Raw genomic sequence first — 25336 nt, 5'->3', positions numbered from 1 at the left:
GATGGGTCAGAATGACCGGAAGATATCACAAGGGTTAAGGATAGATGGAAATCGAATTAAGTTATTAATCGAATGTGTGAGTTTTGCTTTGTCAAACATATACCAGTTATGCTTTGGACCTCCTTTTGTGGACCCCTGCAGCACCACGGACAGCGACCACTCTAAGCTTGGTCATCTTTCTACAATCATTCATTTAGTCATTTAGCCGACACTTTTGTCCAAAGCGATGCACAAACAGTGGGTATATAGTGCAGGGAGTAAATATGACACGTCTAGGCCTAATCACTCACACAGCTAATCACACAACCTGATTGGGTGTCCTTTGTGCAGCTAGCTATGAAGCAGGCATGATGGAATTTGGAACACACCCACAGTGTGATTATACATGTTCCAGTAAATGTAGCATTCTCTTGGCATGAAAACTTGCTTGTCCAGTGTTGGCAATGATGGTGGCTTTATATTTTGAGGAATTATGTCTACCTAACTCTAGACATAGAACACACCTACCTGTGCTGGCAGCAGGCAGGTACAGAATAGAATAAAAAGGCCCATTTGAGACTTTCATCAGTGCATCACTTCACTTTGACTGAGGAGAGAGCATCAGATCTACATTCTAGTGCATGTAAGTACTAACATCTACCTGGGCACTTCATTGTGATTATATATTTGTATTTGCTTGACTTTATTGGCAACACCGATTAATTTAATAAAAAAAAACACCATTTGTTATGATAGAGATTATATGGCATATCAAATAGAGATCCCAAACTTGGCACAAGCAACTGAACTGGTATCTGTCGATAACCTTGTAGATTTCACTCCATATTACAGCTTTTATCACAAGGATATAGTGTATGTCCCAATGAAATATTACCTTGGGGATGTGATTGGGCCACACAAAGCCTCATCTGATGTATTGTAAAAGGCACACTGTTATTCTGTTATTACAACAGCTGTGGCTCATAAGATATACATGGACATTTTGCAAAAAGTTATAGAAATGTTATGGAAAGTTTTGAAATTAATTTGGTAAGAAGGTAGTGGGCAACACAGAACTGTTTAACACCTTTTTCCTAAACCTAACCCTTTTTCAGTCAACGGTCATGTTAAACTGTATTTTCATGTTTATAATGTTTATAATAACCATAAATAAAAAAAAATGGCTGTCATTTCTTAAGATTCTTAAGAAGTTGTGCAAGTGGTCTCAATCTTAAAATAAGGAAAGATAATCTTGTTCCTCTGCTGGGATAATTATCTAAATATGTCCACACCTTGGTACTAGTTAAATCGAGCTTGATATTAGTTGGTAAATCTTATTAAGAAAAAGTTTGATATATTTTCTCAAAATAAGACTATTTTTATTATGTGAAAAATGCTTGGCAAGATTCTTCTTCTTTTTAGACTAAAAATAGGACACATTTTCTAGAAATAAGGCTTTTTTTTACATGAGTGAGTGCGATGACAATGGTGCGCCTTCATAGCAAGCAAACAAACTAACCTATAGCAAGCAAACAAACTAACCTATAGCAAGCAAACAAACTAACCTGAGCTTGTGTTGCTCATATGTGAATTTAAATGTTTTTAAGGTTTGTTGTCTGACGAGAATGAAGCCTCGCATGATGATGATGTCAGAGGGTTTGTTGTTACTCCTGATCATACAAGCTCTTCATCATGCTTCAGGTAGGATGTGAACATGTTGTTTCTGGCAATGCAAATCTGCTGACGAGTCTAAAGAGGAAATGTATATCATGGACAATTTATCTCACATATATGATTGTAGTTTAACAAAATACAATAAGACACAATCATTCCAATTTACGTAATTTGTTTATTTACTTAATTTCTTCTCAGTATTAATTGTTTACAGTTTTTAAACAGCTGCTTAACTTGTGTTGTTGGTTTACCTCTATTCCCAGTTGGTCAAACCACCACCCCTCCTTTCACCATCACCACCACCACCTCAAGACCAACAACTACCACCACCCCTTCTACCACCACCACCCCTCCTACTACCACCACCACCCTTCCCTCCACCACTCCCCCTCCTGTGGTGTTCCTGTGTGGGGGCACACCTTGCCCAGCAGGCCAGGACTGTATCAGTGTCAACGGTTCTTTTCGCTGTGCTGACCCCTGTAGCCAGTACTCAGTTTTGAACGATACCTGGCGTTCAACAGACTACAATGATGGTACTATTCGTTGTGACCTCGGCTGGTACAGTAACCTCGTTTGGCAGGGATGGTATCGCATGTTCCTGGGGGGGAACAGCACCCAGATGCCAGACACGTGTGTGGAAAAGTACATGTGCGGGACCCACGCCCCTTTGTGGCTCACTGCTCCTCACCCCCAGCTGGGAGACAGGGTGGTGGAACGCGGTGTGTGTGGGCACTGGGGGAACGACTGCTGTTACTTTAGGTCAAACCCGATCCATGTCAAAGCCTGTCCTGGAAACTACTACGTGTACAAGTTCGTCAACCCAAATTTTTGTCATGCGACTTATTGTGCAGGTTTGAAACCATTTTGGACTACACGTAATGAAATGTTTTTTAGTCATAGTTGATGGTCATTCATTGATATACACTCAATCAGTATACACATACCATTTGGTCGCTAGGGACCCTCTATATCTACTGGTCATCATTCTCTCAGTATTTATTTAGAATAACACTCACTTTTATAACGGTCGTGTTGTTTACTCTTCTTCCACAGAGAGTCGAGGGATCTCCACCACCACCACCCCTCCTTCCACCACCACCCTGGTACCCACCACCCCCTCAGCAGCAGAGGGGGAGTTACGTCTGGCTGGGGGGAACACTTCCTGCACCGGCAGAGTGGAGATCTACCACCAGGACCAGTGGGGGACGGTGTGTGATGACTACTGGGACCTGCAGGATGCCCATGTGGTGTGCAGTCAGCTGGGCTGTGGCCGCGCCCTGTCTGCTCCGATGTATGCCAGCTTCGGCCAGGGCAGCGGGCCCATCTGGTTGGACGATGTCAGGTGTTCGGGGTCAGAGTCCTCCCTGGCAGAGTGTAGCCACCTGCCCTTCGGCTCACACAACTGTGTACACAGTGAAGATGCCGGGGTCATCTGTGAAGGTGAGTGTGAGAGGCTTGGCAACGCACACGAGACAGTCTGGCAGAGGGTGACGCAGAAGACTGGGTTATAGAGGTAGGCTGTCAGACTTCTTAGTAATGACACACAGCTGTAACAACAAGAAGGAGCCGAATACAGGCGACATCTAGTGGAGAAACACGACACTACAACACACAAACACAGAATAGTGAACGACTGAATCAGGACAGGGGTTTGTGCTTATGGAAAGATGTTTCATTATTTGTGTATCAACTTAGCCAGGTTGGCATAGTTACAAATGTGCCCAAACACAGAAATTAAGAAGAGCTCATTTTGTAAATTTTCATTCAATCTTTCATAAATGTGTCAGCATACAATTGCTCTGGCAAGTCTTCCTCAACTTTAAATGTATTCACATTCGCTCTATTAAAACTGTTTACACTGTTGCTCGCAAACAGGAAATGAACACATGTAAACTATAACGATGTGATCTTCATGCAACTTTCTCTGGGCTGCCATCTGTACTTTGTAGCTGTCGATCCTCTGAGATTGGTCAACGGTTACCCTGACAACCCTGCCTGCTCCGGCAGAGTGGAGATCTACCACCAGGACCAGTGGGGGACGGTGTGTGATGACTTTTGGGACGTGCAGGATGCCCAGGTGGTGTGCAGTCAGCTGGGCTGTGGCAGCGCTCTGTCTGCTCCATCATATGCCAGCTTCGGCCAGGGCAGCGGGCCCATCTGGCTGGACGATGTCAGGTGTTCGGGGTCAGAGTCCTCCCTGGCGAACTGCAGCCACCTGCCCTTCGGCTCACACAACTGTGTACACGGTGAAGATGCCGGGGTCATCTGTGAGGGTGAGTGTTAAACGATGTTTCAATTGCAGGGCAGTTAAATGCAGGGCCGGTCCTTCCTATAGGCGACGTCGGCAGGCGCCTAGGGCGGCATGAAGAGGGGGGCGGCAATTTTCCAAGTGCATCCGCACTACCAGCAGGGGGCACCAACCGCGCGGGGGGGGGGGGGGGGGGAACACATTCCCCAGTCCTGTTCCAGAACACATTCCCCACTACTGTTCCAGAACATGCTCCCATGTGCCACCTGGTGGTTGTGTGGTCAACTTGCAATACATTCAAATGTAGACTTATAGTGTCAATATATCAAGTTAATCACAGGTGTTTGGTATTCGATCAGGCAGATACTACATCACAGACCCAACAGCCATGATATTTTAGGACGGGTTACCATATCAAGAGTGCTAGAAGCTAGGCTCAGATGGTCAAGTGTAAGGTTTCCCTTGCCCACAGTACTTGTCTCCACTTGACCCCTACTAAGCCAGTGCTTACTCTTTCTTTCAAATCTGTCTTTGATACAGTATCGATTACATTATGATACACAGGATTGATTACAGTTTGATACACAGTATTGATTACAGTATGATACACAGTATTGATTACTGTATGACATGAGTAACTAATATAGAATACATGATTTTCCCACACCTCCATTTTTTTTACTTATTAACATATTCATTTGTTAATTAGAGTTGTCATTCACTTTTCAGTATTTGTTTATTGTTTACAGTTTTCAAACAGCTGCTTTAGCCCAGTCGTGTTGTTTACCTCTCTTCCCAGTTGGTGAAAGGAACTCCACCACCACAACCACCCGTCCTTCCACCACAACCACCCCTCCTTCCACCACCATCACCCTTACCTCCACCACTCCCCCTCCTGTGGTGTTCCTGTGTGGGGGCACACCTTGCCCAGCAGGCCAGGACTGTGTCAGTGTCAACGGTTCTCTTCGCTGTGCTGACCCCTGTAGCCAGTACTCTGTTCTGGACGATGCCTGGCGTTCAACGGACTTCAGAAACGATGGTAACCTGCACTGTGACCAGCATATCAGTTGGCAGGGATGGTATCGCTTGTTCCTGGGGGGGAACAGTACCCAGATGCCAGAGACGTGTGTGGAAGAGAACATGTGTGGGACCCACGCCGCTTTGTGGATCACCACCCCTCACCCCCTGCTGAGAGACGGCGTGGTGGAACGGGGAACCTGTGGGAAATGGTCCTGGGGCGCCGGCAACGGCAACTGCTGTGCATTTAGGTCAAACCCCATCCATGTCAAAGCCTGTCCTGGCAACTACTACGTCTACAAGTTTGTCCAACCAAATAATTGTTACTTGGCTTATTGTGCAGGTATGTAACCATTGTTGACTGCTTGTTACCAGTCATAGTCATAATTAGTTATAATTGCATGACCTTGATGAATTCTTGATTCTGATTGACTTGGATGGGTGTGCATTATTCTTCAACAACCAAGAGCCTGTTTACACATCACAGTTCAATTATTACTGGCGTCCACATGGATTATTAGTAAACGCGATAATTCATTAACATGTAGATACAATTCCATTCTCCACTGAAAATAAAATATCCACTTTATCTTGTCCTACAGCTGGTTAGCTAATCAGAATTTCATCCAAAAGAAAACCATTTGAAAAAATAGCTAATTCTAACTACGCTGGCAAGATTTTTCCTTATCTGGCAGTGTCGGATGTAAATCATTTAAAAATGTTTTTTTTATATTCAAAACTAGCTAGCATAATTTGTTTACTGGAAATGTGTTTTAGCAAGGAAGTTACACAAGTTTGTTCATGGCTAGGTACCTGGTCACTGTAGAAGTTGACTTTCCAGTCAAGACTTTGGGTTGCGATGGGCTAGCATAACTTTCTGCTACTATGGTCTACTAGCACCTCGTATCGATAGGTCGTCTTGCAAGTTCCATTACAAATACCCTACGTGTTAACTATTGGATGGCAAAGCTTGCTTTCCAGGTATTATGAACATCATTTTTATCATGCCTCCAGGTAACAAGTAAACACACTAGTTAACTAAAACGCTACATCAGTTCCTATTTATTTGTGGAATTTGATAACAAATCTAAAATATAAGTAAATGGCAATGGCACATATTTTTTGTCTTTGGCAAGTGGTCATGGTATAAGCAAGATGATACACTCTCAAGTGTGTTGTTGAAAAATAGTGTAGACTACTTTGTGAAGGCAAACTCCAGTACTAGTCAAATTTATCCCTTAGCCTACTGTGTGTACATAAATTATGTTTCATTGGTAGTTATCGTCCCATTTACTTTTACTAAATTAATTAATTAATATGTTAATTTAAATATAGTATATATTATACTATATTAGAGTTGACGTTCACTCTCTCTGTATTTGTTCAATGTTTACAGTTTTCAAACAGCTGCTTTAGCCCAGTCGTGTTGTTTACCTCTCTTCTCAGTTGGTCGCGGAAACTCCACCACCACAACCACCCCTCCTTCCACCACAACCACCCCTCCTTCCACCACAACCACCCCTCCTTCCACCACCATCACCCTTACCTCCACCACTCCCCCTCCTGTGGTGTTCCTGTGTGGGGGCACACCTTGCCCAGCAGGCCAGGACTGTGTCAGTGTCAACGGTTCTCTTCGCTGTGCTGACCCCTGTAGCCAGTACTCTGTTCTGGACGATGCCTGGCGTTCAACGGACTTCAGAAACGATGGTAACCTGCACTGTGACCAGCATATCAGTTGGCAGGGATGGTATCGCTTGTTCCTGGGGGGGAACAGTACCCAGATGCCAGAGACGTGTGTGGAAGAGAACATGTGTGGGACCCACGCCGCTTTGTGGATCACCACCCCTCACCCCCTGCTGAGAGACGGCGTGGTGGAACGGGGAACCTGTGGGAAATGGTCCTGGGGCGCCGGCAACGGCAACTGCTGTGCATTTAGGTCAAACCCCATCCATGTCAAAGCCTGTCCTGGCAACTACTACGTCTACAAGTTTGTCCAACCAAATAATTGTTACTTGGCTTATTGTGCAGGTATGTAACCATTGTTGACTGCTTGTTACCAGTCATAGTCATAATTAGTTATAATTGCATGACCTTGATGAATTCTTGATTCTGATTGACTTGGATGGGTGTGCATTATTCTTCAACAACCAAGAGCCTGTTTACACATCACAGTTCAATTATTACTGGCGTCCACATGGATTATTAGTAAACGCGATAATTCATTAACATGTAGATACAATTCCATTCTCCACTGAAAATAAAATATCCACTTTATCTTGTCCTACAGCTGGTTAGCTAATCAGAATTTCATCCAAAAGAAAACCATTTGAAAAAATAGCTAATTCTAACTACGCTGGCAAGATTTTTCCTTATCTGGCAGTGTCGGATGTAAATCATTTAAAAATGTTTTTTTTATATTCAAAACTAGCTAGCATAATTTGTTTACTGGAAATGTGTTTTAGCAAGGAAGTTACACAAGTTTGTTCATGGCTAGGTACCTGGTCACTGTAGAAGTTGACTTTCCAGTCAAGACTTTGGGTTGCGATGGGCTAGCATAACTTTCTGCTACTATGGTCTACTAGCACCTCGTATCGATAGGTCGTCTTGCAAGTTCCATTACAAATACCCTACGTGTTAACTATTGGATGGCAAAGCTTGCTTTCCAGGTATTATGAACATCATTTTTATCATGCCTCCAGGTAACAAGTAAACACACTAGTTAACTAAAACGCTACATCAGTTCCTATTTATTTGTGGAATTTGATAACAAATCTAAAATATAAGTAAATGGCAATGGCACATATTTTTTGTCTTTGGCAAGTGGTCATGGTATAAGCAAGATGATACACTCTCAAGTGTGTTGTTGAAAAATAGTGTAGACTACTTTGTGAAGGCAAACTCCAGTACTAGTCAAATTTATCCCTTAGCCTACTGTGTGTACATAAATTATGTTTCATTGGTAGTTATCGTCCCATTTACTTTTACTAAATTAATTAATTAATATGTTAATTTAAATATAGTATATATTATACTATATTAGAGTTGACGTTCACTCTCTCTGTATTTGTTCAATGTTTACAGTTTTCAAACAGCTGCTTTAGCCCAGTCGTGTTGTTTACCTCTCTTCTCAGTTGGTCGCGGAAACTCCACCACCACAACCACCCGTCCTTCCACCACAACCACCCCTCCTTCCACCACCATCACCCTTACCTCCACCACTCCCCCTCCTGTGGTGTTCCTGTGTGGGGGCACACCTTGCCCAGCAGGCCAGGACTGTGTCAGTGTCAACGGTTTTCTTCGCTGTGCTGACCCCTGTAGCCAGTACTCTGTTCTGGACGATGCCTGGCGTTCAACGGACTTCAGAAACGATGGTAACCTGCACTGTGACCAGCATATCAGTTGGCAGGGATGGTATCGCTTGTTCCTGGGGGGGAACAGTACCCAGATGCCAGAGACGTGTGTGGAAGAGAACATGTGTGGGACCCACGCCGCTTTGTGGATCACCACCCCTCACCCCCTGCTGAGAGACGGCGTGGTGGAACGGGGAACCTGTGGGAAATGGTCCTGGGGCGCCGGCAACGGCAACTGCTGTGCATTTAGGTCAAACCCCATCCATGTCAAAGCCTGTCCTGGCAACTACTACGTCTACAAGTTTGTCCAACCAAGTGCTTGTTACTTGGCTTATTGTGCAGGTATGTAACCATTGTGGACTGCATGTAATTACTTTGTCTGAAATTGGGAATGCTATGTCATTGTTCATTATCATCATTATCATGTCATAGTCTCAAACATTTGTCCAAAATTGTTGTAGCTATTATCACGTTAGAAATAACGAGAATTTATACGATTCAACAATTTAAAAGTTGTCATTCATTTAGCTTATTCTCTCAGTATTTTTTTTTTTTCTTTTTCTTTTTTTACAGTTGTCAAACAGCTGTTTTAAACCCATTGTGTTGTTTACCTCTCTTCCCAGTTGGTTGGGGGAACTCCACCACCACCACCACCCTTCCTCCAACCACTACTGCCACCTCCAGACCAACAACCACAACCATCACCAGTAAGTGTAAAGACTGCACAAGTCAAAATAACGTCACCTGGACTTATGAGGAGAGAATTAAGTGTTTTTATCTTCAACTAGACAAAAGTAACACAGTACACATCAATTGGGACATGAACTTTGACATGTAAGCAGGAAAAATCATATTTGTGTACCGTATGTCTAGATAGTATCTATTAAAGGAGAGGATTACAAAAATAAATTTGGGAGGGATTTTAATTATTTATTTTTCTCTATTTAATTCCTTATCTTCTTTCACCTCTCTCTCTGTCTTTCTTTCTCTCATTCCCTCTTTTTTTCAAAAGTCACCCCAGAGCTGGTGTGTGGGAGGAGCTTCCTTGATGTGGGTCTCCTCAAGTCTCAGCTAGCGGCCAAACGTCTGGACTCGTCCTCTGCTCACATGGCCGACCCCCGCTGCTCCTCCCAGGAGATTAACGGGACGGTGTGGTTCCAGGTGGAGCGCAGGGAGGGCAGCTGTGGAACCACTCTGACGGTGAGGACACGGTTACTCTACCAGTCTGTCCATCTTTGTCAGTTTTTCCGTATTCCTGCCTGTCTGCCTGTCTCTAAAAACCCGTTGTCTTCCTCCTTCCCTCTCCAGACCAACGGCAGCCACGCCATCTACTCCAACAGTCTGTTTGTCTACCCGTTCAGTGAGAACTTGGTTCAACCCCTGAGGATCCCTTTCTCCTGCTCCTATCCTCTGGAGACAGTGGCTAGCCTGGATGTGGCCATCAAACCATACCTGGAGTAGGTGGACCCTCACAAACTCAAACATTGACACACTTAGTTTCCAATTTAAACTTGTTGGTTTTGACTTTGTTGTTTACTTGTTCCATATCTTGACAGACTTGAAGGTGCGGTGAAAGATGAGGGTGCCAAGGCCAGGACCTCCATGTCTCTGTTCCGTGATGCCAACTACACAGCTCCTTACCCAGCAGGCCGTGTCACTCTGCCCCTGGGCTCTGCTCTGCATGTGGGTGTGTCTGTTGAAGAGACGGACGCTGGCATCTTTGTGGTCGTTTTGGAGGACTGCTACACCACCCACTCCCCTGATCCTGATGACCTCCTGAAATACTTCCTCATCCAGCACAGGTATGTGAGCCTGGAGAGAGGAAAAGAATGTGTGTGTGTGTATGTGTTTGTCTAACCCCCCTGTTCCACCAGGTGTTCTACCGACCGTCACCAGGTGACCGTGGACGAGAATGGCTTGTCCCTCCAGGCTCGCTTCTCTGCGCTGCTGTTCCTGTTCCAGGGGGACTACAGGGACGTCTACCTGCACTGCAGCCTCAACCTGTGTGACCAGAGGAACTCCTCCTGCTCTCCTGTGAGTCCTCCCACCCTCCTTCCTGGTCTCTCTGGTCTCTGACTCTCTGGTCTCTCTGACTCTCTGGTGTCTCTCCACAGATGTGTTCCAGAAGGTTTGTCCGCTCTGTCGACGAACTTGTGCCCCTCCAACCTGTCTCAGTCGGACCAATCACCTGTGAGTATAAACCACAGCCATGATGACTCCTGATGTTGTCATAGTAACGGTCTCCCTGGTAACACTGTGTTTTTCCCTGACCTCTGACCTCCAGGGAGCCAGAGTCTGGAGTAAGCTGATGAAGTCACACCTCCCTCAGAACGGCTTCATGACCATCCCTATGGCAACCAGCTCAGGCTCTCTCCTGTCTCCTTTGAAATGTTTTAACCCTGGAAATGATGACAGAACACCCTGCATATAAATAACTATAAGCTTTGAATTGTGGGTTACTGTTTCTGAAGGTTTGCATTCTATAATTATAAATTGCATACTAGGGAATAGTGGGAACATTGGTAAATAAGTTTAGCCTACTAAATAAACATACTACTTTCCCTTTAACTTAATCACTTATCTGGACCAAAATCAGGGATTTATGTGTAATACTCAAGGCTTGATGAAGTCCGACTCAAATAAAGAAGTAAAAATTGCCATCATCAGATTTATTCGCTGCAAACCTCAATCACAGACCTCAACCACAGTTTGTTAGTAAAGGTTATTATTAGCAATCAACAGAGATGAAAATAAAACACAAGCAGCAACTAATACTGTTTTTCTGTTATGCCAGTATAAATATTCAAGTCGGTTCAAACAAGAATGTTTTTCTTCCTAGTTCAAAACTGTAGATCTCAATGTTTACACTAGATGGCAGTCTTTAATCAATGTACCGTAGTAAACAGTGCCTGCTTTGGCCAAGTCATCGGGCCTATCTCGCGGCACAATGTCTTTTCATCTTTAACAGCCATCATGATGATGTAGATCTGGGATGTGAGGATTTGTGTGGAAATCATATTTGAGTCATCCATCCACCATGGTACAGCTCTGCATACAATGTAATTAGGAGCGCTACTCCAGTTGGTGCATCATACAAAGAAACAGCATACAAACAAAAACAAAAGGTTGAATAATAAATCTTGAACACACAACATAGCAGAATTTGCAAATTGTTTGACATTTAAGAAACATTCTGAATGTTCCATGCCTCAAGGGAATTCCAGTCATTCTCTGTACACTATGTGCCTTCTCTTTAAGTTCCAAGATATTTTGTGAAAGATAACCTGTATTATGATCAGGGGCATGACAATGACAGAGTTACGTGCACCAGGGCCCCGTTCGTCGTAAGGGTTGAAGCTAAGTTAATCAATTGTCCCTTTAGCCCGTTAACATTAGCGAGATGAGTGAGAATAGCAAATATCGGTTCGTCAACGGCTGATCCGCATCCAAATCATGCGGTTAATTTCAATCAGGCTAAACTTATCAGGGAAATTGCAAGTGCACGTCCTACTTCAAAAGGCAGGAAAGGTCGATCACCAAAACCTTGATTTTCTAACGGTATGATGGCGGAAAATACGAAAGAGAGAGCGGTGATAGGCTATTCTCGCCATCCGAGCAAACTATTATAATGAGTCTCTATAAGACAATAAGCATATATTATCATGGCTAAGTCAAACACCGCCACCGCTGCCAGAGCAAGACAAGCAGCTTGGCAAAAAATTGCCAATAAGCTAAATGCGAAAGTCTTGGGGAAATGTATAGACTCATCTTAAGTGCCTCATTACCCCAATCAATCAGATCACATTTCTTTAAATGTGCCTGCTGGTATAGGCTTAATGGAAATTAATAATCGAATGAGATCTTGCTAGCGAAAATAATGATCTCAACTCTTTCAGAATAAGTAGGCTAGATAAAAACAAGGCCAAAGAGTATCTAATTGATACGAATTCATAGACAATTATGAGGATATACTGCGCTTATATCATGTAGGCCTACTATATATGTGCATGTAGGCCTATGTGTAAATCCCTCTTTGATTTCATTGACTGGGACATGGCCAGGGAATATGATGAATTGATTCATCAGCTGGTTAAGCGCCAAGTACACTTTTCTTACAGCAACGCATGCTGCGGCTTTGCCAATGTTTTCTGCATCGCCTATACTGTATAAAAATGTAGCCTATAGCCTACCTGACGCAAAAAATCTCAAGGCTATGCAGTCTGAAGCACAGTTAAAGTTTCAAGTAGCTTTATTGTCAATTTCTTCACATGTCAAGACATAAAAAGGACTCGATATAACGTTTCCCACTCTCCCACAGTGAAACATATAAAAAGCACAGGCACAACAGATAAGACAAGACATTTTGTAAAACATAGCGTTACATATTCACATATAGCAGCATAAGCTCATAATAAAGCATAAAGCTTGCTGCGGCGTGTGATATTTGCAATGCACGGCCCGAGAAGGTCTTGCAAATAGTCGGCTGAATCGATATCGCTCAAACAAGAACTCATCCGTATGAAATAAAGGATCTTGGCAATCGCGAAGAACTCTATTGGTATGGAAAGCTAATCGAACTAAAATATAGCTCCTTGGTCAACTGGGTCTCTCAAAAAGGGAGCTGCCATGTTATTTTCCGGGGGTGTGGCAAGCTTATCCAGCTACACTTACGTTAGCCTGCTCTGGAGCAGGTTAGTGCTAATTGATGTTACTATGGTGATTTATCGAAAGTTGCTTCCACGAACCAAAAAGAGGGGCGTTTTTTTATCTTAGCCTGAAAATTAGCTCGCTAAACCGCTTAGCGAGCTACGACGAATACCCCCCAGGACATTTATTTGGGTATCGAAGCATGTAGCAAATAGTAGGCTACTTATGCAAAAGCATAAATTGCGTGTTAAACGTAAACATCGATAGCCAAACAACCATGCTGGTGCACGTACCTCTGTCATTATCATGAACTTGATCGTTTTGGTTGGAAGGAAAGAAGAAACATTTGTGTTAACAATTCAGAGTCATGACACGACTCTTTATTTTAATCAGGGTCATTCCTATGAAATAATCTTAGATATGCTGTTAACGTTTCACAATATTAAAATAAGTAGCCTATGCGCACGCTAAAAGCGCAGTTGAAGGAAGCAGGACTTTTCAGAATAAAAAACTAATAGTCCACGACAGAAGAACGAAATGCCACAATGACAGAGTTACGTGGACCAGGATAGTTGTTTGGCTATCGATTTTTACGTTTAACACGCAATTTATACTTTTGCATAAGTAGCCTACTATTTGCTACATTCTTCGATAGCCAAACAAATGTCTTGGTGCACGGTAACTCTGTCAGGCTATTGCATTTTGTACTTCTGTCGATCAATTTCTTATTTCTTGTTAGTTTGCCTACTGCATCCAATCAGCGACGAAGTGTAGTACCATCCCTTTCCGTTTTGAGTTAATGTAATGTGTTTGAGTTAATGTAATGTCGTTTCCTATTTGGGGGAGGTGAGCACGTCATCCTATTTGGGGGGAGTTTATTGGTATTTGGGGGGGGGGTTTCATTTGGGGGATGCACTCATATTAGTGGGTGTGATTTGCACTTCAGGGCCACCGTAATTATCCCTTACTCAGCAGTCAGCACACACACACACACACTTTCTTATACATACACACACACATACACGCAGTCACACTTTCTTTCACTATCTCTTACAATCAATCAGGAAACAGTAATGCTATTTGTTTTTCAGTATATCATTTCCAAGGAACTTTCGTACACTTTAGAATAATGGTCCGTTGTTAACGAGTAGCTATGCAGGAAGTAATAGGTAGTAGGCCTACTACATTAACACCAAACTTAATATGGAACCAAGATTAATAAGCAGTAAGTAATAGCAAATTTAGTACAAAGATAGTTCCTTGGTAGGTATTTGATTATTACTAAATACATATATCCTCATTGAGAACTACTTGTGAACTATGACCAATTAAGAAAGAATAACCAATTAATTACTAATCACAAAAGTAACATGTCTCAAAAGTGAATCTTAGTACCTTTGTACTAAATTTGCTATTACTTCCTGCTTAGTTAATCTTGGTTTCCATATAAAGTTTGGTGTTAATGTAGTTCTACCTATTACTTCCTGCCAAGCTACTCATTAACAATGGACCATTATTCAAAAGTATTACCGAACTTCCTTTGGAATTCCAAAATGCTATAAAAGTGGCATTCTCTCTGGGGAGAAACAGACATCTATCAGAGAGACATGAAGAAACAGAACATGTGCCTGCCAGCCTGGGTCATCTGTGCTTTTCTGCTGCAGAGCATCCTTGCGGGCAGACTTGGAGATTATGTTATAGAAAACCTGTGTCAGCCTCTAATGATGTGTTTCCTTCCAGTCAGCTGTAGAGGGAGCTCTCTCTCTCTCTCTCTCTCTCTGTCTCTCTCTCTCTGTCTCTCTGTCTCTCTCTCTCTAAGTAGATTCAATTTATTGCTGATAACACAGTGGCATATGGTGGAATCCAGATACACTGATTTATTTACTTATTTATTTTAGATCAAGAATTCAAGGTTAAGGTATCAAACCAACATATTCCCAGAATGGTAAAAGTACAGACCATTCTAACTGTAACAGTACACCAAAACACAACAACACAGAGGATATAATACTTGAGGTAAAGCGCTCACCATAGCCTTGGTGCAGGCAGTAAGAGTAAACCATTAGGCTAGTATTTTCAACTTAGTAGTGGAAACTCGGGGCAAGGCACGTATACAATATATATACCAATTCAATAGCACACCATTTTGAAAAAACAATAAGGAATCATGACAAGAGCTAAAATATGTTCAATAGTTCATAAACATAGCAACAAAGTCATTGTAAAAATAATTACAATTGATATGTGGACATTTTGTTCATGGGCATTCAAGCTTAGAAAACATGGGCCAGATTTGGCATGGAATATTTATTTAACTTAATTCAAAGTTTTGTAGTGGTTTTCATAATAAAAGTCCTTCTTGGAAGGAAAAAGTGATGGAATGGATTCTCATGTTCTTACAAAATAGCAGGCCATTCTTATAGTAGCTACAGTGGAGCTATGCACCCTAAAATAGGATAGCAGCAGTTTTTTTGAGCTTCATGTTCAAATCATTGGTCCCAATATTGTAGTTAAAAGATTGAACATGCTCAAATCTACTTTGGATAAAAGGCAGTCCTTTCCAAATATTAAGATCTCAAACAATAATTCTGTGGTTTCAGAACTTTTAGCATCCATTCAAATCTATTAGAGCTCTACAGCGCTCACTCTTATTCTGTGGTTTATACGTGGGTGGAAGAGTCAGGGGGAGGTTGGACCAGGAACAGACCAGAGTTGTAGGGGTAGGTGGGGGATGGTAGTTGGTAGTTGGGGCTGTGCCTGTCTGGGTGGGACTGGGCGCGAGGCCGGGATTGAGAACGGGTCTGGGCCCTCTGGGCTTGACACAACTTCTGGATGAGGAAACGCTTGTCTCGACCCTCCTGGAGAACAGAGAAACACACGTTAACCCTCTCTCTTAAACTCCTGGACATAACAGTCCCACAGGGAGAGTCCAGTTGTCCATTAAATGTCACTGGTATAATTGTCAAGTGAATGGCTTTACAGTAAATACGATTCAACGGTCAATAAATCTTTGTATTTGAGGAATAACATTTTTGTGAAACAAAAAACTGTTGTACTGTACTAGATGTGATGCTGGAGACATATAAGCTTGGTTTCTAATCACATAATGTGATCTTACAGTGCTGGGACTCCTCAAGCAGAGCTCATTTGTGTGATTGTACAACACAGTAACGGGTCAAAGTAAGAAGTGAAAGAGGCTCCTTACTTCCACCTATCCCAAATTATATAACCGGCAATATCAAGTCGTAGACAAAAATATGCAATGTGAAGAAAAAAAACAAACACTAAAATTAGTCTTTGAAGCCTTCTCAGAAGCACCAAAACTGCAAAGTTTCTAAGGTGTACTCACCATTTCCAGCTGCTCTCTCAACTGGTTAATGACTCTCTTGTGGGCGCCGGCTAACGCGATAAAATAAAACATGGCCAGGCTGGAGAGACACAGACAGGAATTAATGATAAAAACACACTAACGCGACACGCAGGGATCGCTAGTAACAACTCAGTGTGACCAATGGAGCACAACATACAGTGTAACATAATATTAGGGTTAGTTAGTTAGTTAGGTAACCCTAACCCGACATATAAAAAGGAGTAACAACTGTACTCCTTACTGTATAATAGACCTGCACTCCCCACATAAAAAAATTAATAAAAAAAACACACAGGCTAGGCTAGGCTATCTTTTTCAAACGTACCACGTGATGACGAAGAGGGACACGGCGGAGGCCTCGGAGGAGAGCGCCAGGAGGACGGAGCGAGCCTCGGGGCGCAGCTGGGCCACGGTGCGGGGGAGGGCCTCCCAGGAGGTGGTGTAGTTAACAAAGGGACCGCACGCCTGCGAGCAGCTGATCCTGAGGGGGCGGAGGAGACGTTAGCTCCGTTAGCTACGCTAGCTCCGTTAGCTTTGTTGCTGCGGGGGTATGTGTTTGAGCTCTGGTATCATGACTCGAAGTTTCGGGGGCACGCCCCTTTAAACGGCATCTCGTTTCGAGCGGTGAACACACAGGCTGTGGTGACATTGCAGCTATGGCCGTGTACTCACTGGGCGATGCTGACGGCGACGGGGACGCAGGCCAGGGCTAAGCCAATCAGAAGCACGGCCAGGAAGAAGAAGTTGGAGCTGGAGGCCCTGAATGGCCGGGTGGCTGGACGACAGTTGTTCACCAGGGACACCTGGAGGAGTTGCAGCCACACAGGGAGCAGCAGGCGTGAGTAACACAATATGTTGGTTGATGTGAACGTGCCTCTTCAGTCACTTCACATGCCCCAGGCTACAATATGCAGTACTGGGCAAAAGTGTTAGGCACAAATACAAAAATGCTTGAAGGAAAAATGTCAAAGACTAAAACTAAAATGTTCTTGACGTTGCACTTTTATACTGCCGCACAAATACAGAAGAGACAAATAGAAATATTCAAGACAATATTAATGTCTTGGGTGCCGAAGATTTTTTGCACAGTACTCAATGGGAACTGTCCTACTGTTTGTAAACATAAATATAGAATATATACCCCTGAGGTTTAAGACAAGACAATATCACCATTTTAGACCATCTTTGATAGGGAACTTGAATAGCTAAGGTTCAGAGGTGAATAGCTAGCAAACACCCTGGTATTCTATACAGTAAATGAGATAAAGACACACAATATGGGAAAACTGAGGCAAGCTTCAATTCCTCCCCACAAACTGGTGGCGTTCAACTCTTTCCCCAGGCTTGAAATAGAAACCCTTCATTCTACCTGGCAGCTGTGAATGCTCGATTTTACCTTCTTGATGTAGAAGATGATGAAGTACTTGATGATGCAGATGGCGGGCAGCAGGGGGCAGTAGAAGGCGCCGATCCAGCAGATGGTCTGGCCGTAGACGATCTCCAGCACGTTCTGGGGGATGGCGAACTCCTGCTGGCCCCACCACTTGGCCAGGCCGCAGTCACAGTAGTTCACCATCAGCCTGTGGGAGGGAGGGATGGGGGTGGGGGGGGGGGGGTTAGGTTGGTGGGGAAACAGATAGGGGGAGGTCAATTGGGGGGGGTGAGGGTTAGGTGGATGGGGTTTACAGATAGGTGGAGGTCAATTGAGGGAGGGTTAGGTTCGATGGGGATACAGATAGAGGTCAATTGGGGGGGGGGGGGGGGTAAGGTTGATAAGGAAACAGATAGGAAGGACAAGGGAGGGAGACAGATTAGAAATAAAACAGTTATGCTGGATTTTGGTTCTCTGTACAGTCTGTTGAAGTGGCAGTGGTAAATGCATGGTGGTCGGACAGGTTACGGAAGAAGGATTTCCTTTACTGTGGACTGTGTGTGTACGACACTGCTCTTTACAAAGCTGTATCCAAGATACACTGCTTCTACCGTGACTGACTAACATTCAATGGTGTGAAACACACGTACTTCCGGGGGAACTCCACGAAGAGAGTCACGGCGGCGATAATGATGAAGTCGAAGATCGTGAGCTTGTACATTTCCTGGCCCACGCGTGTCTCCCAGCACTGTGCAGGACGACAGGCAAGCACAGAATCCAATACATTACAATGAATTCAACTTAAGCAAACCCTGACACAAACCAGTAACCATACAGTACGCTCGTTTGCTAGATCATTTACAGGAGAGGAATAAACACCTGAGGGCTGTACTCACAGAGTAGAGGACGTGGTTGTAGCCACACACGCAGGGCTGCTCCTTACAGGTGGTGATCTGAGACCAGAGAGAGAACAGCAGCACCCCAATACTGGCCAGACGCATGAACACACACCTGGGGGGGGGGGGGGGGGGGGGGGGAGAGAGAACACGGACAGACAGAGGAGAGGAAGAGAGAAAGAGAGAGAGGGAGGGAGGAAGCAATGAGAGAAATAGAGGGAGAAGTTTAACTGACCTGGTACACGTTCAAGTGACTCGATTTAGCGCAACAAACGATCCTACTGGGCGCAAACTCCGAGGTGAATCCGAAACACCTCAAGATGTTCGCCCATCTTTACGCGGCGTGTAGGGAGTCAGGTGGCTGAGCGGTTAGAGAATCGGGCTAGTAACCAGAAGGTCGCTGGTTCGATTCCCGGCCGTGCCAAATGACGTTGTGTCCTTGGGCAAGGCACTTCACCCTACTTGCCTCGGGGAGAATGTCCCTGTACTTACTGTAAGTCGCTCTGGATAAGAGCGTCTGCTAAATGACTAAATGTAAATGTAAATGTGTACCTCATGAGGGTGAAGCGGATCTCAAAGGCAGGGGAGTAGTCCTCGTAGTTGATGATGAAGGAGAAGAGGAGGGGGGTGATGAAGTTGGCCATGGTGATGACAATGGACGGAAGGTACTCGTAGATCAGGTCCAGCAGGAAGTTCACCTGGCGGACGCCACGGAAAACCAAAGCTTGCATACGTCACTGGGATGGACTTTGTGCAGAGCAAAGTTACTACTGTAATAGGGTGTAAAACTGTACAGTAGTATGTTACCTCTTTATGAAATAAACTAGGCCATTTAGATTAACAAAATCAGAAACTAAAATAACGTTTGGGAACCACTCAATATATAGTAGTTATAGAATATATTCGGTTTTTAACCGAACTTACAACTGTTTTTCAGTGTTTTGTTTTTCTTCAGTTACTCTGTATTTTCAGAAAATGTTGAAAAACGTTTCACAAAAAAAGCTTCAGTTTACAATAACTGATGACAAGCAATAGAGAACACTCTGAACTCCGCAACCATCTGTAAACATTCTGCTAACATTCAATGGTAAGAATTCCCATTCTTACCATCGTATTGTTTTGTAAAACCCAACAACCAGTGCCTAGCATTCTCCAACACTTTCCCCAGGATGGATGATCTACCGACCTTGGTGACCTGGACTGTCTGGGAGAAGATGGTGGCCCTGTAGATGCTGTAGAAACAGGCGGCCAGGACAGCCACCACAAACAGGTTGAGGATCAGTCGGATCAGGTAGATCCTGCACCGCTGCCCTCGCGTGCGGTCGGCGATCTTCTGCTTGATCCGCTCCTCCTCCAGGTCAGTCTGGCAAAGAGTGACGTGAAGAAAATTGAAAATGGTATCGTTATGGTGACCAGCTGTGGTCAGATGTGCGAGCTTGACATCATTTAATGTAATGTCGACCTTCAAAAAAGCTTGGGGGGAAAAAACGATAAGAAAGCACAAAATACGCGAGCACTGAATAAGAAGAGGCATCGCCGGGGCTGCTTGCACGACATATTTAGCAGGCACGGGCAAAGCAAACTTGTTGAAACTCGCATTCTCACTTGGGATAGAAGCCATCCCTCCGTGCAGTGAAAGCAAACACCTGCAGTCCCAAACAGACTCTCTCTCCCGTCGACAGCGGCCCCTTCGCCTCACCTTGAGCTCCCTTTGCCTCACCTTTAGGCCCCCTCGCCTCACCTTGAGCTCACTTTGCCTCACCTTGAGGCCCCTTCGCCTCACCTTGAGCTCCCTTTGCCTCACCTTTAGGCCCCTTCGCCTCACCTTGAGCTCCCTTTGCCTCACCTTTAGGCCCCCTCGCCTCACCTTGAGCTCCCTTTGCCTCACCTTGAGGCCCCTTCGCCTCACCTTGAGCTCCCTTTGCCTCACCTTTAGGCCCCTTCGCCTCACCTTGAGCTCCCTTTGCCTCACCTTTAGGCCCCCTCGCCTCACCTTGAGCTCCCTTTGCCTCACCTTGAGGCCCCTTCGCCTCACCTTGAGGCCCCCTCGCCTCACCTTGAGGCCCCCTTCGCCTCACCTTGAGCTCCCTTTGCCTCACCTTGAGGCCCCTTCGCCTCACCTTGAGGCCCCCTCGCCTCACCTTGAGGCCCCCTCGCCTCACCTTGAGGCCCCCTCGCCTCACCTTGAGGCCCCCTTCGCCTCACCTTGAGGCCCCCTCGTCTCACCTTGAGGCCCCCTTCGCCTCACCTTGAGGCCCCCTTCGCCTCACCTTGAGGTCCCCTTCGCCTCACCTTGAGGCCCCCTTCGCCTCACCTTGAGGCCCCCTTCGCCTCACCTTGAGGTCCCCTTCGCCTCACCTTGAGGCCCCCTCGCCTCCCCTTGAGGTCCCCTTCGCCTCACCTTGAGGCCCCCTTCGCCTCACCTTGAGGCCCCCTTCGCCTCACCTTGAGGCCCCCTTCGCCTCACCTTGAGCTCGTACAGCAGGCTGCTCCGCTTCAGCCTGGCCGCGTTCTCGTTGGTGATGCAGAAGTCCCAGCCGGCAAAGATCTTGTTGCAGAAGCTCTGGAAGCGGTCCTCGTCCTGCACCAGGTTACGCTTGAACCCCGTGGCAGATCTGGGAGAAACAAATCATTTAAATGTACAATGTATCAATATCAATAATTATGATATCTGAATTGACTGTTGATTTGTAACTGTGCATTAATTAGTAGCAGTATAACCTTGGCTGAAATTCGACTTATTCAGCCCCAAAGAACAGCACTTTTGTAGATGCTGGTGACGGTACCTTTTCACGATCCATATGAGACTGAGGAAGAGGTAGGCTATGGTGACCAGCAGGTAGGCTAGAGGAAGGTTGTATCTGAACCCAGGGAAGTAGATGGCATCCACCTGGTAGTAGCCATAGAACAGGTAGGTCTGCTCCAGAAAACCCTGTGTGTCACAGTCCAGAGAACTCACTTACTACCGGTCCATAAAAAAAAACTCAATTTCCCATCATCATTATCTTTTCGGTTTCCCATCATCCCACACTTTAAAGATACCTCACATCCATAAAACTCTGTATTCAGAACACAGTATACATAACGTTATGTCTCTGCTTTCAAAATAAGAGTTTTATATCAGCAGTAAACACTCATGAAGGCAGAACGTCCGGGGAGAACGGGCGACATACCCCTCCGGAGAGTAAGTCAGTGATGTGTTGGTGAAAGACCACCAGGCCTCGACGCGAGCTGCTGGGGTAGACACTGCACACGCTGCCTGTGGAGCACAGCCACATACCACCCCGTGGGTCAGTTCAGCACAGGCTGGTCTGTTGTGCTCATTGGAAATGGTGGAAGCACTCCGTTTATAGCTTATCTGCGGGCTAATTGGATTATATATTTTTTTTTAAGACTACAATGCAAAATGACTCCTCGGATAACATTGAGGGTCTGATGTGATGACATTTATGTCCATGCTCCTACTGTATCCGTTCTCTTGGACTGTGAGAAGTAAGAGACAGGTTTTTTTGCGCATTTCTACTGGTATAAACTGGCACGTGCTGAATTATACCGGTATGAACTGGTTCCGAAGCTAGTTTGTGTTACCGTCCGCCTGGTTATAGGTGGCGTTCCCTGAGGCATGGGGGGCGATGATGATGGGCAGCATGACGAAGCTGAACATGAGGAGGAAGATGACGAAGTTCAGCAGGACCAGGTAGCGCAGGAAGGAGAAGTAGGACAGGATCCCTGTACCGAACATCCCTGAGGGAGGGGTGGAGAGAGAAAGAGGGAAGAGAGAGAGGGAGAGAGAGAGAACATCAAAACTGTTGTTGAACCGGTGTGCGGCTTTTGCAGATAAGCACGGCCAATATTTATCCAAACAGTTACCTACAAACCTTCAGTAAATTAGGTATAACAAATAAATTGATTCATCAAGGCCTGTAAGGTATAAACAATGGGTAACAAGGTTGCCAACTTTTCCCAAATAGGGAAAACACTGGTTTAATATTTAGCTTTCCATGCACACCAACACACACCACAAGTTCCTTAGAAGTGTTACAGTCAAAGCGTAACTGTCAAACCGCTAACCCTTGCTAGCGAGACTCACGTTGTCATTAAAAATAAACCTCTCACCGCTAGCTACCCCCCACCCCATCCCGACCCACCCTCTCCCCCCGACCTCACCCTCAATGAGGTGGATGTCCCCCCTCCAGAGCTCCAGGGAGTGGAGCCAGTCGCGGGCGCCCTCCCCCAGCCTCCGCAGGGTTCGTCTGGCGCTCTGTCTCCACTGCCTCCAGCTGCTCAGCTCCCTGGCCTGCTCCAGACGCTGGTCCCTGGGGGGGTGGGCACCGTCGGCAGGGAGCATCGGTTAGTCCATTGCGCTCATGAAGTCAATGAACGCAATACAGTTCAGTTTGTCGGGCACATTCTTGATATTGATCAGTCGCGACTCATAAGATCAAAGTTTCCTTGTTTATAAATCAAAGACCAGGTATAATCTGTGTCTGGCAAATACGTGATTAGATGTAAGATTCAGCAAAAAGTTCATTTTATGTGACTTGTATGTGAGTTTCACATCCTAATAGAGCAGTAAAATGAGTTTGTACTGTACATGATGCCACAGGTTTGTGACTAACAGATAGGATACAGAGGGGCTTGGTTTACACCCATTTTTCTAAGCATGACTAAAAACAATGTCAATGAAGACTCTTGATTGTAAGTGTGTTTCGGTTCTACCTATGGTGCTTATCTAGGCTTAATGTGTCTGGAGGGGGGGGGGGGTGTATCGCCTGCTCACATGTCTCTGCGTCTCTCTCCCATAGGCTTCGGCAGTTCTCTGACAGCTCTTTCAACGGTCTGGCTTTTCTGTTTCTCCGCCGCTCTGTCCACGGTGGTCGTCCCCCATCTCCCACTGTTGGTCGAACCCAGCCTGTTTCTGGTGCTGCTCCTGCGCTTTGTACTGCTCGAATGTGACGGCTTCCTGCGGTACAGCAGAGACTGGTAGCTCGGCAGCTGGTCTAGCAAAGGGTTGCTGACTGGTCCAGTTCGGTCCGTGTAGAACACTGTTATTAAATAGACATGGTGGAGAACTGTTGGTGGTTGTGGTTGGCTAAAATAGGACTCAATTGTCCAGAAAAATACCTGCATTGGTAGAGTTAATTGAGTATGAATGGGCATTATTCATTATTCAATTACATTTAAGTTGAAATAACATCAAAGTGATCGTCCAAAGGCCAAATATAACAAATGTATTCATATGTTGTTTGCTAACAAGCATGACATGAAAAGGTGTCTGAAAACATGTTTGTTGTTAGAATAATAGCCAGAAAGAATGTAATAGATAAGCTGCAGTCAGACCGCAGTTATAAGCTAGCTGGCTACAGTTCTGTAACGCTAGCTAACTACTTTAGTTTGCCTAGCTAACTTTAGCTACCACCAATGAGGGCAAGAACAGCAGCTGTCTATATTGTTAAAAGTCAGAAAAATGTAGTTGGCATAGTTTACCTGAGTCTATCTCCATTTTTAGTCTTCTTCACGAACGTTTAGCGACCATCAAAGAATTGTCCAACTTTGCTAGCCTGACAGCTCCCGTTTACTATGGAGTAGGAAAACAATGCCTACATCCACTTCCTGAAATCCAGGGGGACTTAACTAAAAATAAATAGGCAAAATAAAAGATTATTTACTAACTGTACATAACAAATGCACGTTATGTTGATATAAAACGGCATTATTGACGTTGTAACTAATGTTAATTGATCAGTTTAGTTTTTGCGAAATGCATTATTGTTTAACCTATATCGACAAAACACAAACTGTATTAATCATGATTCAATAAAAACCTTTTTGAGGAGTAGGCTATTTAGTATCAGTAAAAGCATTGGTATGGGTAAAATCATCTGGTTTAATCTGTGCTTCATACAGACCATGAGAACCCTGTTTAAGGTTAATCATTATAGTTGCTTGAATAGGTAATGTTTGCATTCCCAGTGAAAAGTGGACATTATTCAGCTTTCACTATGTATTAATCTAAAGGTTTATCATTTCCTGGCAACATATTAAGTATATATTCCAATTAGGTTTCAACTCATGGGAGTCCTTATAATGTTTGTCTTTAGAGCAAAGAGCCTTGGGATTTTCATGATTTATTCAAAGCCAGTGAACTTTCAACTTTATGAATTTAGACCACAGTTCCGTGTACACCACTGCTGTCCACAGGTATCACTCTCATTCTCTTGTCCCCACCAGGCAGCACTTTAATACTGTAACACTGGAATAATTTTGGATTAGCTTGCATTTATTTAACTTGAAGAAGACAATCGAATCTATGTAAGTTGAAAAGCTAGTTTGTACATAACTTTTATCATGGTTAATTATTATGGTGACTTATTATTATGACACACTTTAATTATTATGGTGAAGTGTGTATACTTTATATCACTTCATGGAAATTGAATAGTATAGTATTTGAGTAACATTATTTCAATGGAGCTTCATTTACTGATAGCACTGTGATCCATTTTGACTTGTTAGGACAGCAATGTTTGAACATCCACTCAGATTTTTTTCTCCAGATTGTTCTTTTGCTATTCAGATTTGTCTTTCCTGTACTGATACTCCTACTTCTGCCACCGAGGAACCACAAATTGTCTGTCAGAAACCTTATCCGCAGTATTCATTAATAATGAATTACACGGAGGCATAGGAAAAGAGTTAAATTACAGGTTTCCCTTGGGTTATAGCTGTTTGAATGTACATGGAGTAAAATGCAGTTTTATTATAAGTGGTGTGCTGAATACC

General features: G+C 44.4%; 2 protein-coding genes across 2 annotated transcripts; one reads left to right on the top strand and one right to left on the bottom strand.

Annotated features, from left to right (window-relative positions):
• The first annotated feature begins 1592 nt into the window (after positions 1–1592).
• LOC136965045 (deleted in malignant brain tumors 1 protein-like) lies at positions 1593–10926 on the top strand. The gene is made up of 13 exons (XM_067259029.1): positions 1593–1680; positions 1917–2504; positions 2707–3093; positions 3603–3926; positions 6365–6946; positions 8050–8610; positions 8892–8975; positions 9281–9468; positions 9577–9725; positions 9825–10070; positions 10143–10302; positions 10383–10458; positions 10553–10926. Exons 1-13 carry the CDS (start codon positions 1605–1607, stop codon positions 10570–10572), a joined length of 3441 nt encoding a protein of 1146 aa, XP_067115130.1. The 5' UTR covers positions 1593–1604; the 3' UTR covers positions 10573–10926.
• A 3871-nt stretch (positions 10927–14797) lies between these two features.
• LOC136965255 (transmembrane channel-like protein 7) lies at positions 14798–24135 on the bottom strand. Its single transcript, XM_067259331.1, has 16 exons — positions 24041–24135; positions 23334–23598; positions 22721–22869; positions 22142–22297; positions 21727–21812; positions 21340–21485; positions 21021–21168; positions 19740–19916; positions 19106–19251; positions 18554–18668; positions 18308–18405; positions 17682–17865; positions 16958–17088; positions 16611–16766; positions 16265–16343; positions 14798–15773 (listed from the first exon to the last, which is right to left on the bottom strand). Exons 1-16 carry the CDS (start codon positions 24054–24056, stop codon positions 15576–15578), a joined length of 2250 nt encoding a protein of 749 aa, XP_067115432.1. The 5' UTR covers positions 24057–24135; the 3' UTR covers positions 14798–15575.
• Between the last annotated feature and the right edge of the window lie 1201 nt (positions 24136–25336).

The sequence above is a fragment of the Osmerus mordax genome, chromosome 21, assembly GCF_038355195.1.
Source record: "Osmerus mordax isolate fOsmMor3 chromosome 21, fOsmMor3.pri, whole genome shotgun sequence".
Lineage (NCBI taxonomy): Eukaryota > Metazoa > Chordata > Actinopteri > Osmeriformes > Osmeridae > Osmerus > Osmerus mordax.
Note: the sequence above shows the minus strand (reverse complement) of the source record. Positions and strands in the feature narration are given on the sequence as shown.

Coding starts and splice junctions, on each gene's coding strand:
- LOC136965045 (XM_067259029.1), top strand. CDS start 1,605: ATGAAGCCTCGCATGATGATGATGTCAGAGGGTTTGTTGTTACTCCTG. Junction 3,927..6,364: donor TGCCGGGGTCATCTGTGAGG/GTGAGTGTTAAA, acceptor CTCTCTTCTCAG/TTGGTCGCGGAAACTCCACC. Junction 8,976..9,280: donor AACAACCACAACCATCACCA/GTAAGTGTAAAG, acceptor TTTTTTCAAAAG/TCACCCCAGAGCTGGTGTGT.
- LOC136965255 (XM_067259331.1), bottom strand. Junction 19,917..21,020: donor GCCTGCTGTACGAGCTCAAG/GTGAGGCGAAGG, acceptor ACTCTTTGCCAG/ACTGACCTGGAGGAGGAGCG. Junction 17,089..17,681: donor TCATCTTCTACATCAAGAAG/GTAAAATCGAGC, acceptor CAACTCCTCCAG/GTGTCCCTGGTGAACAACTG.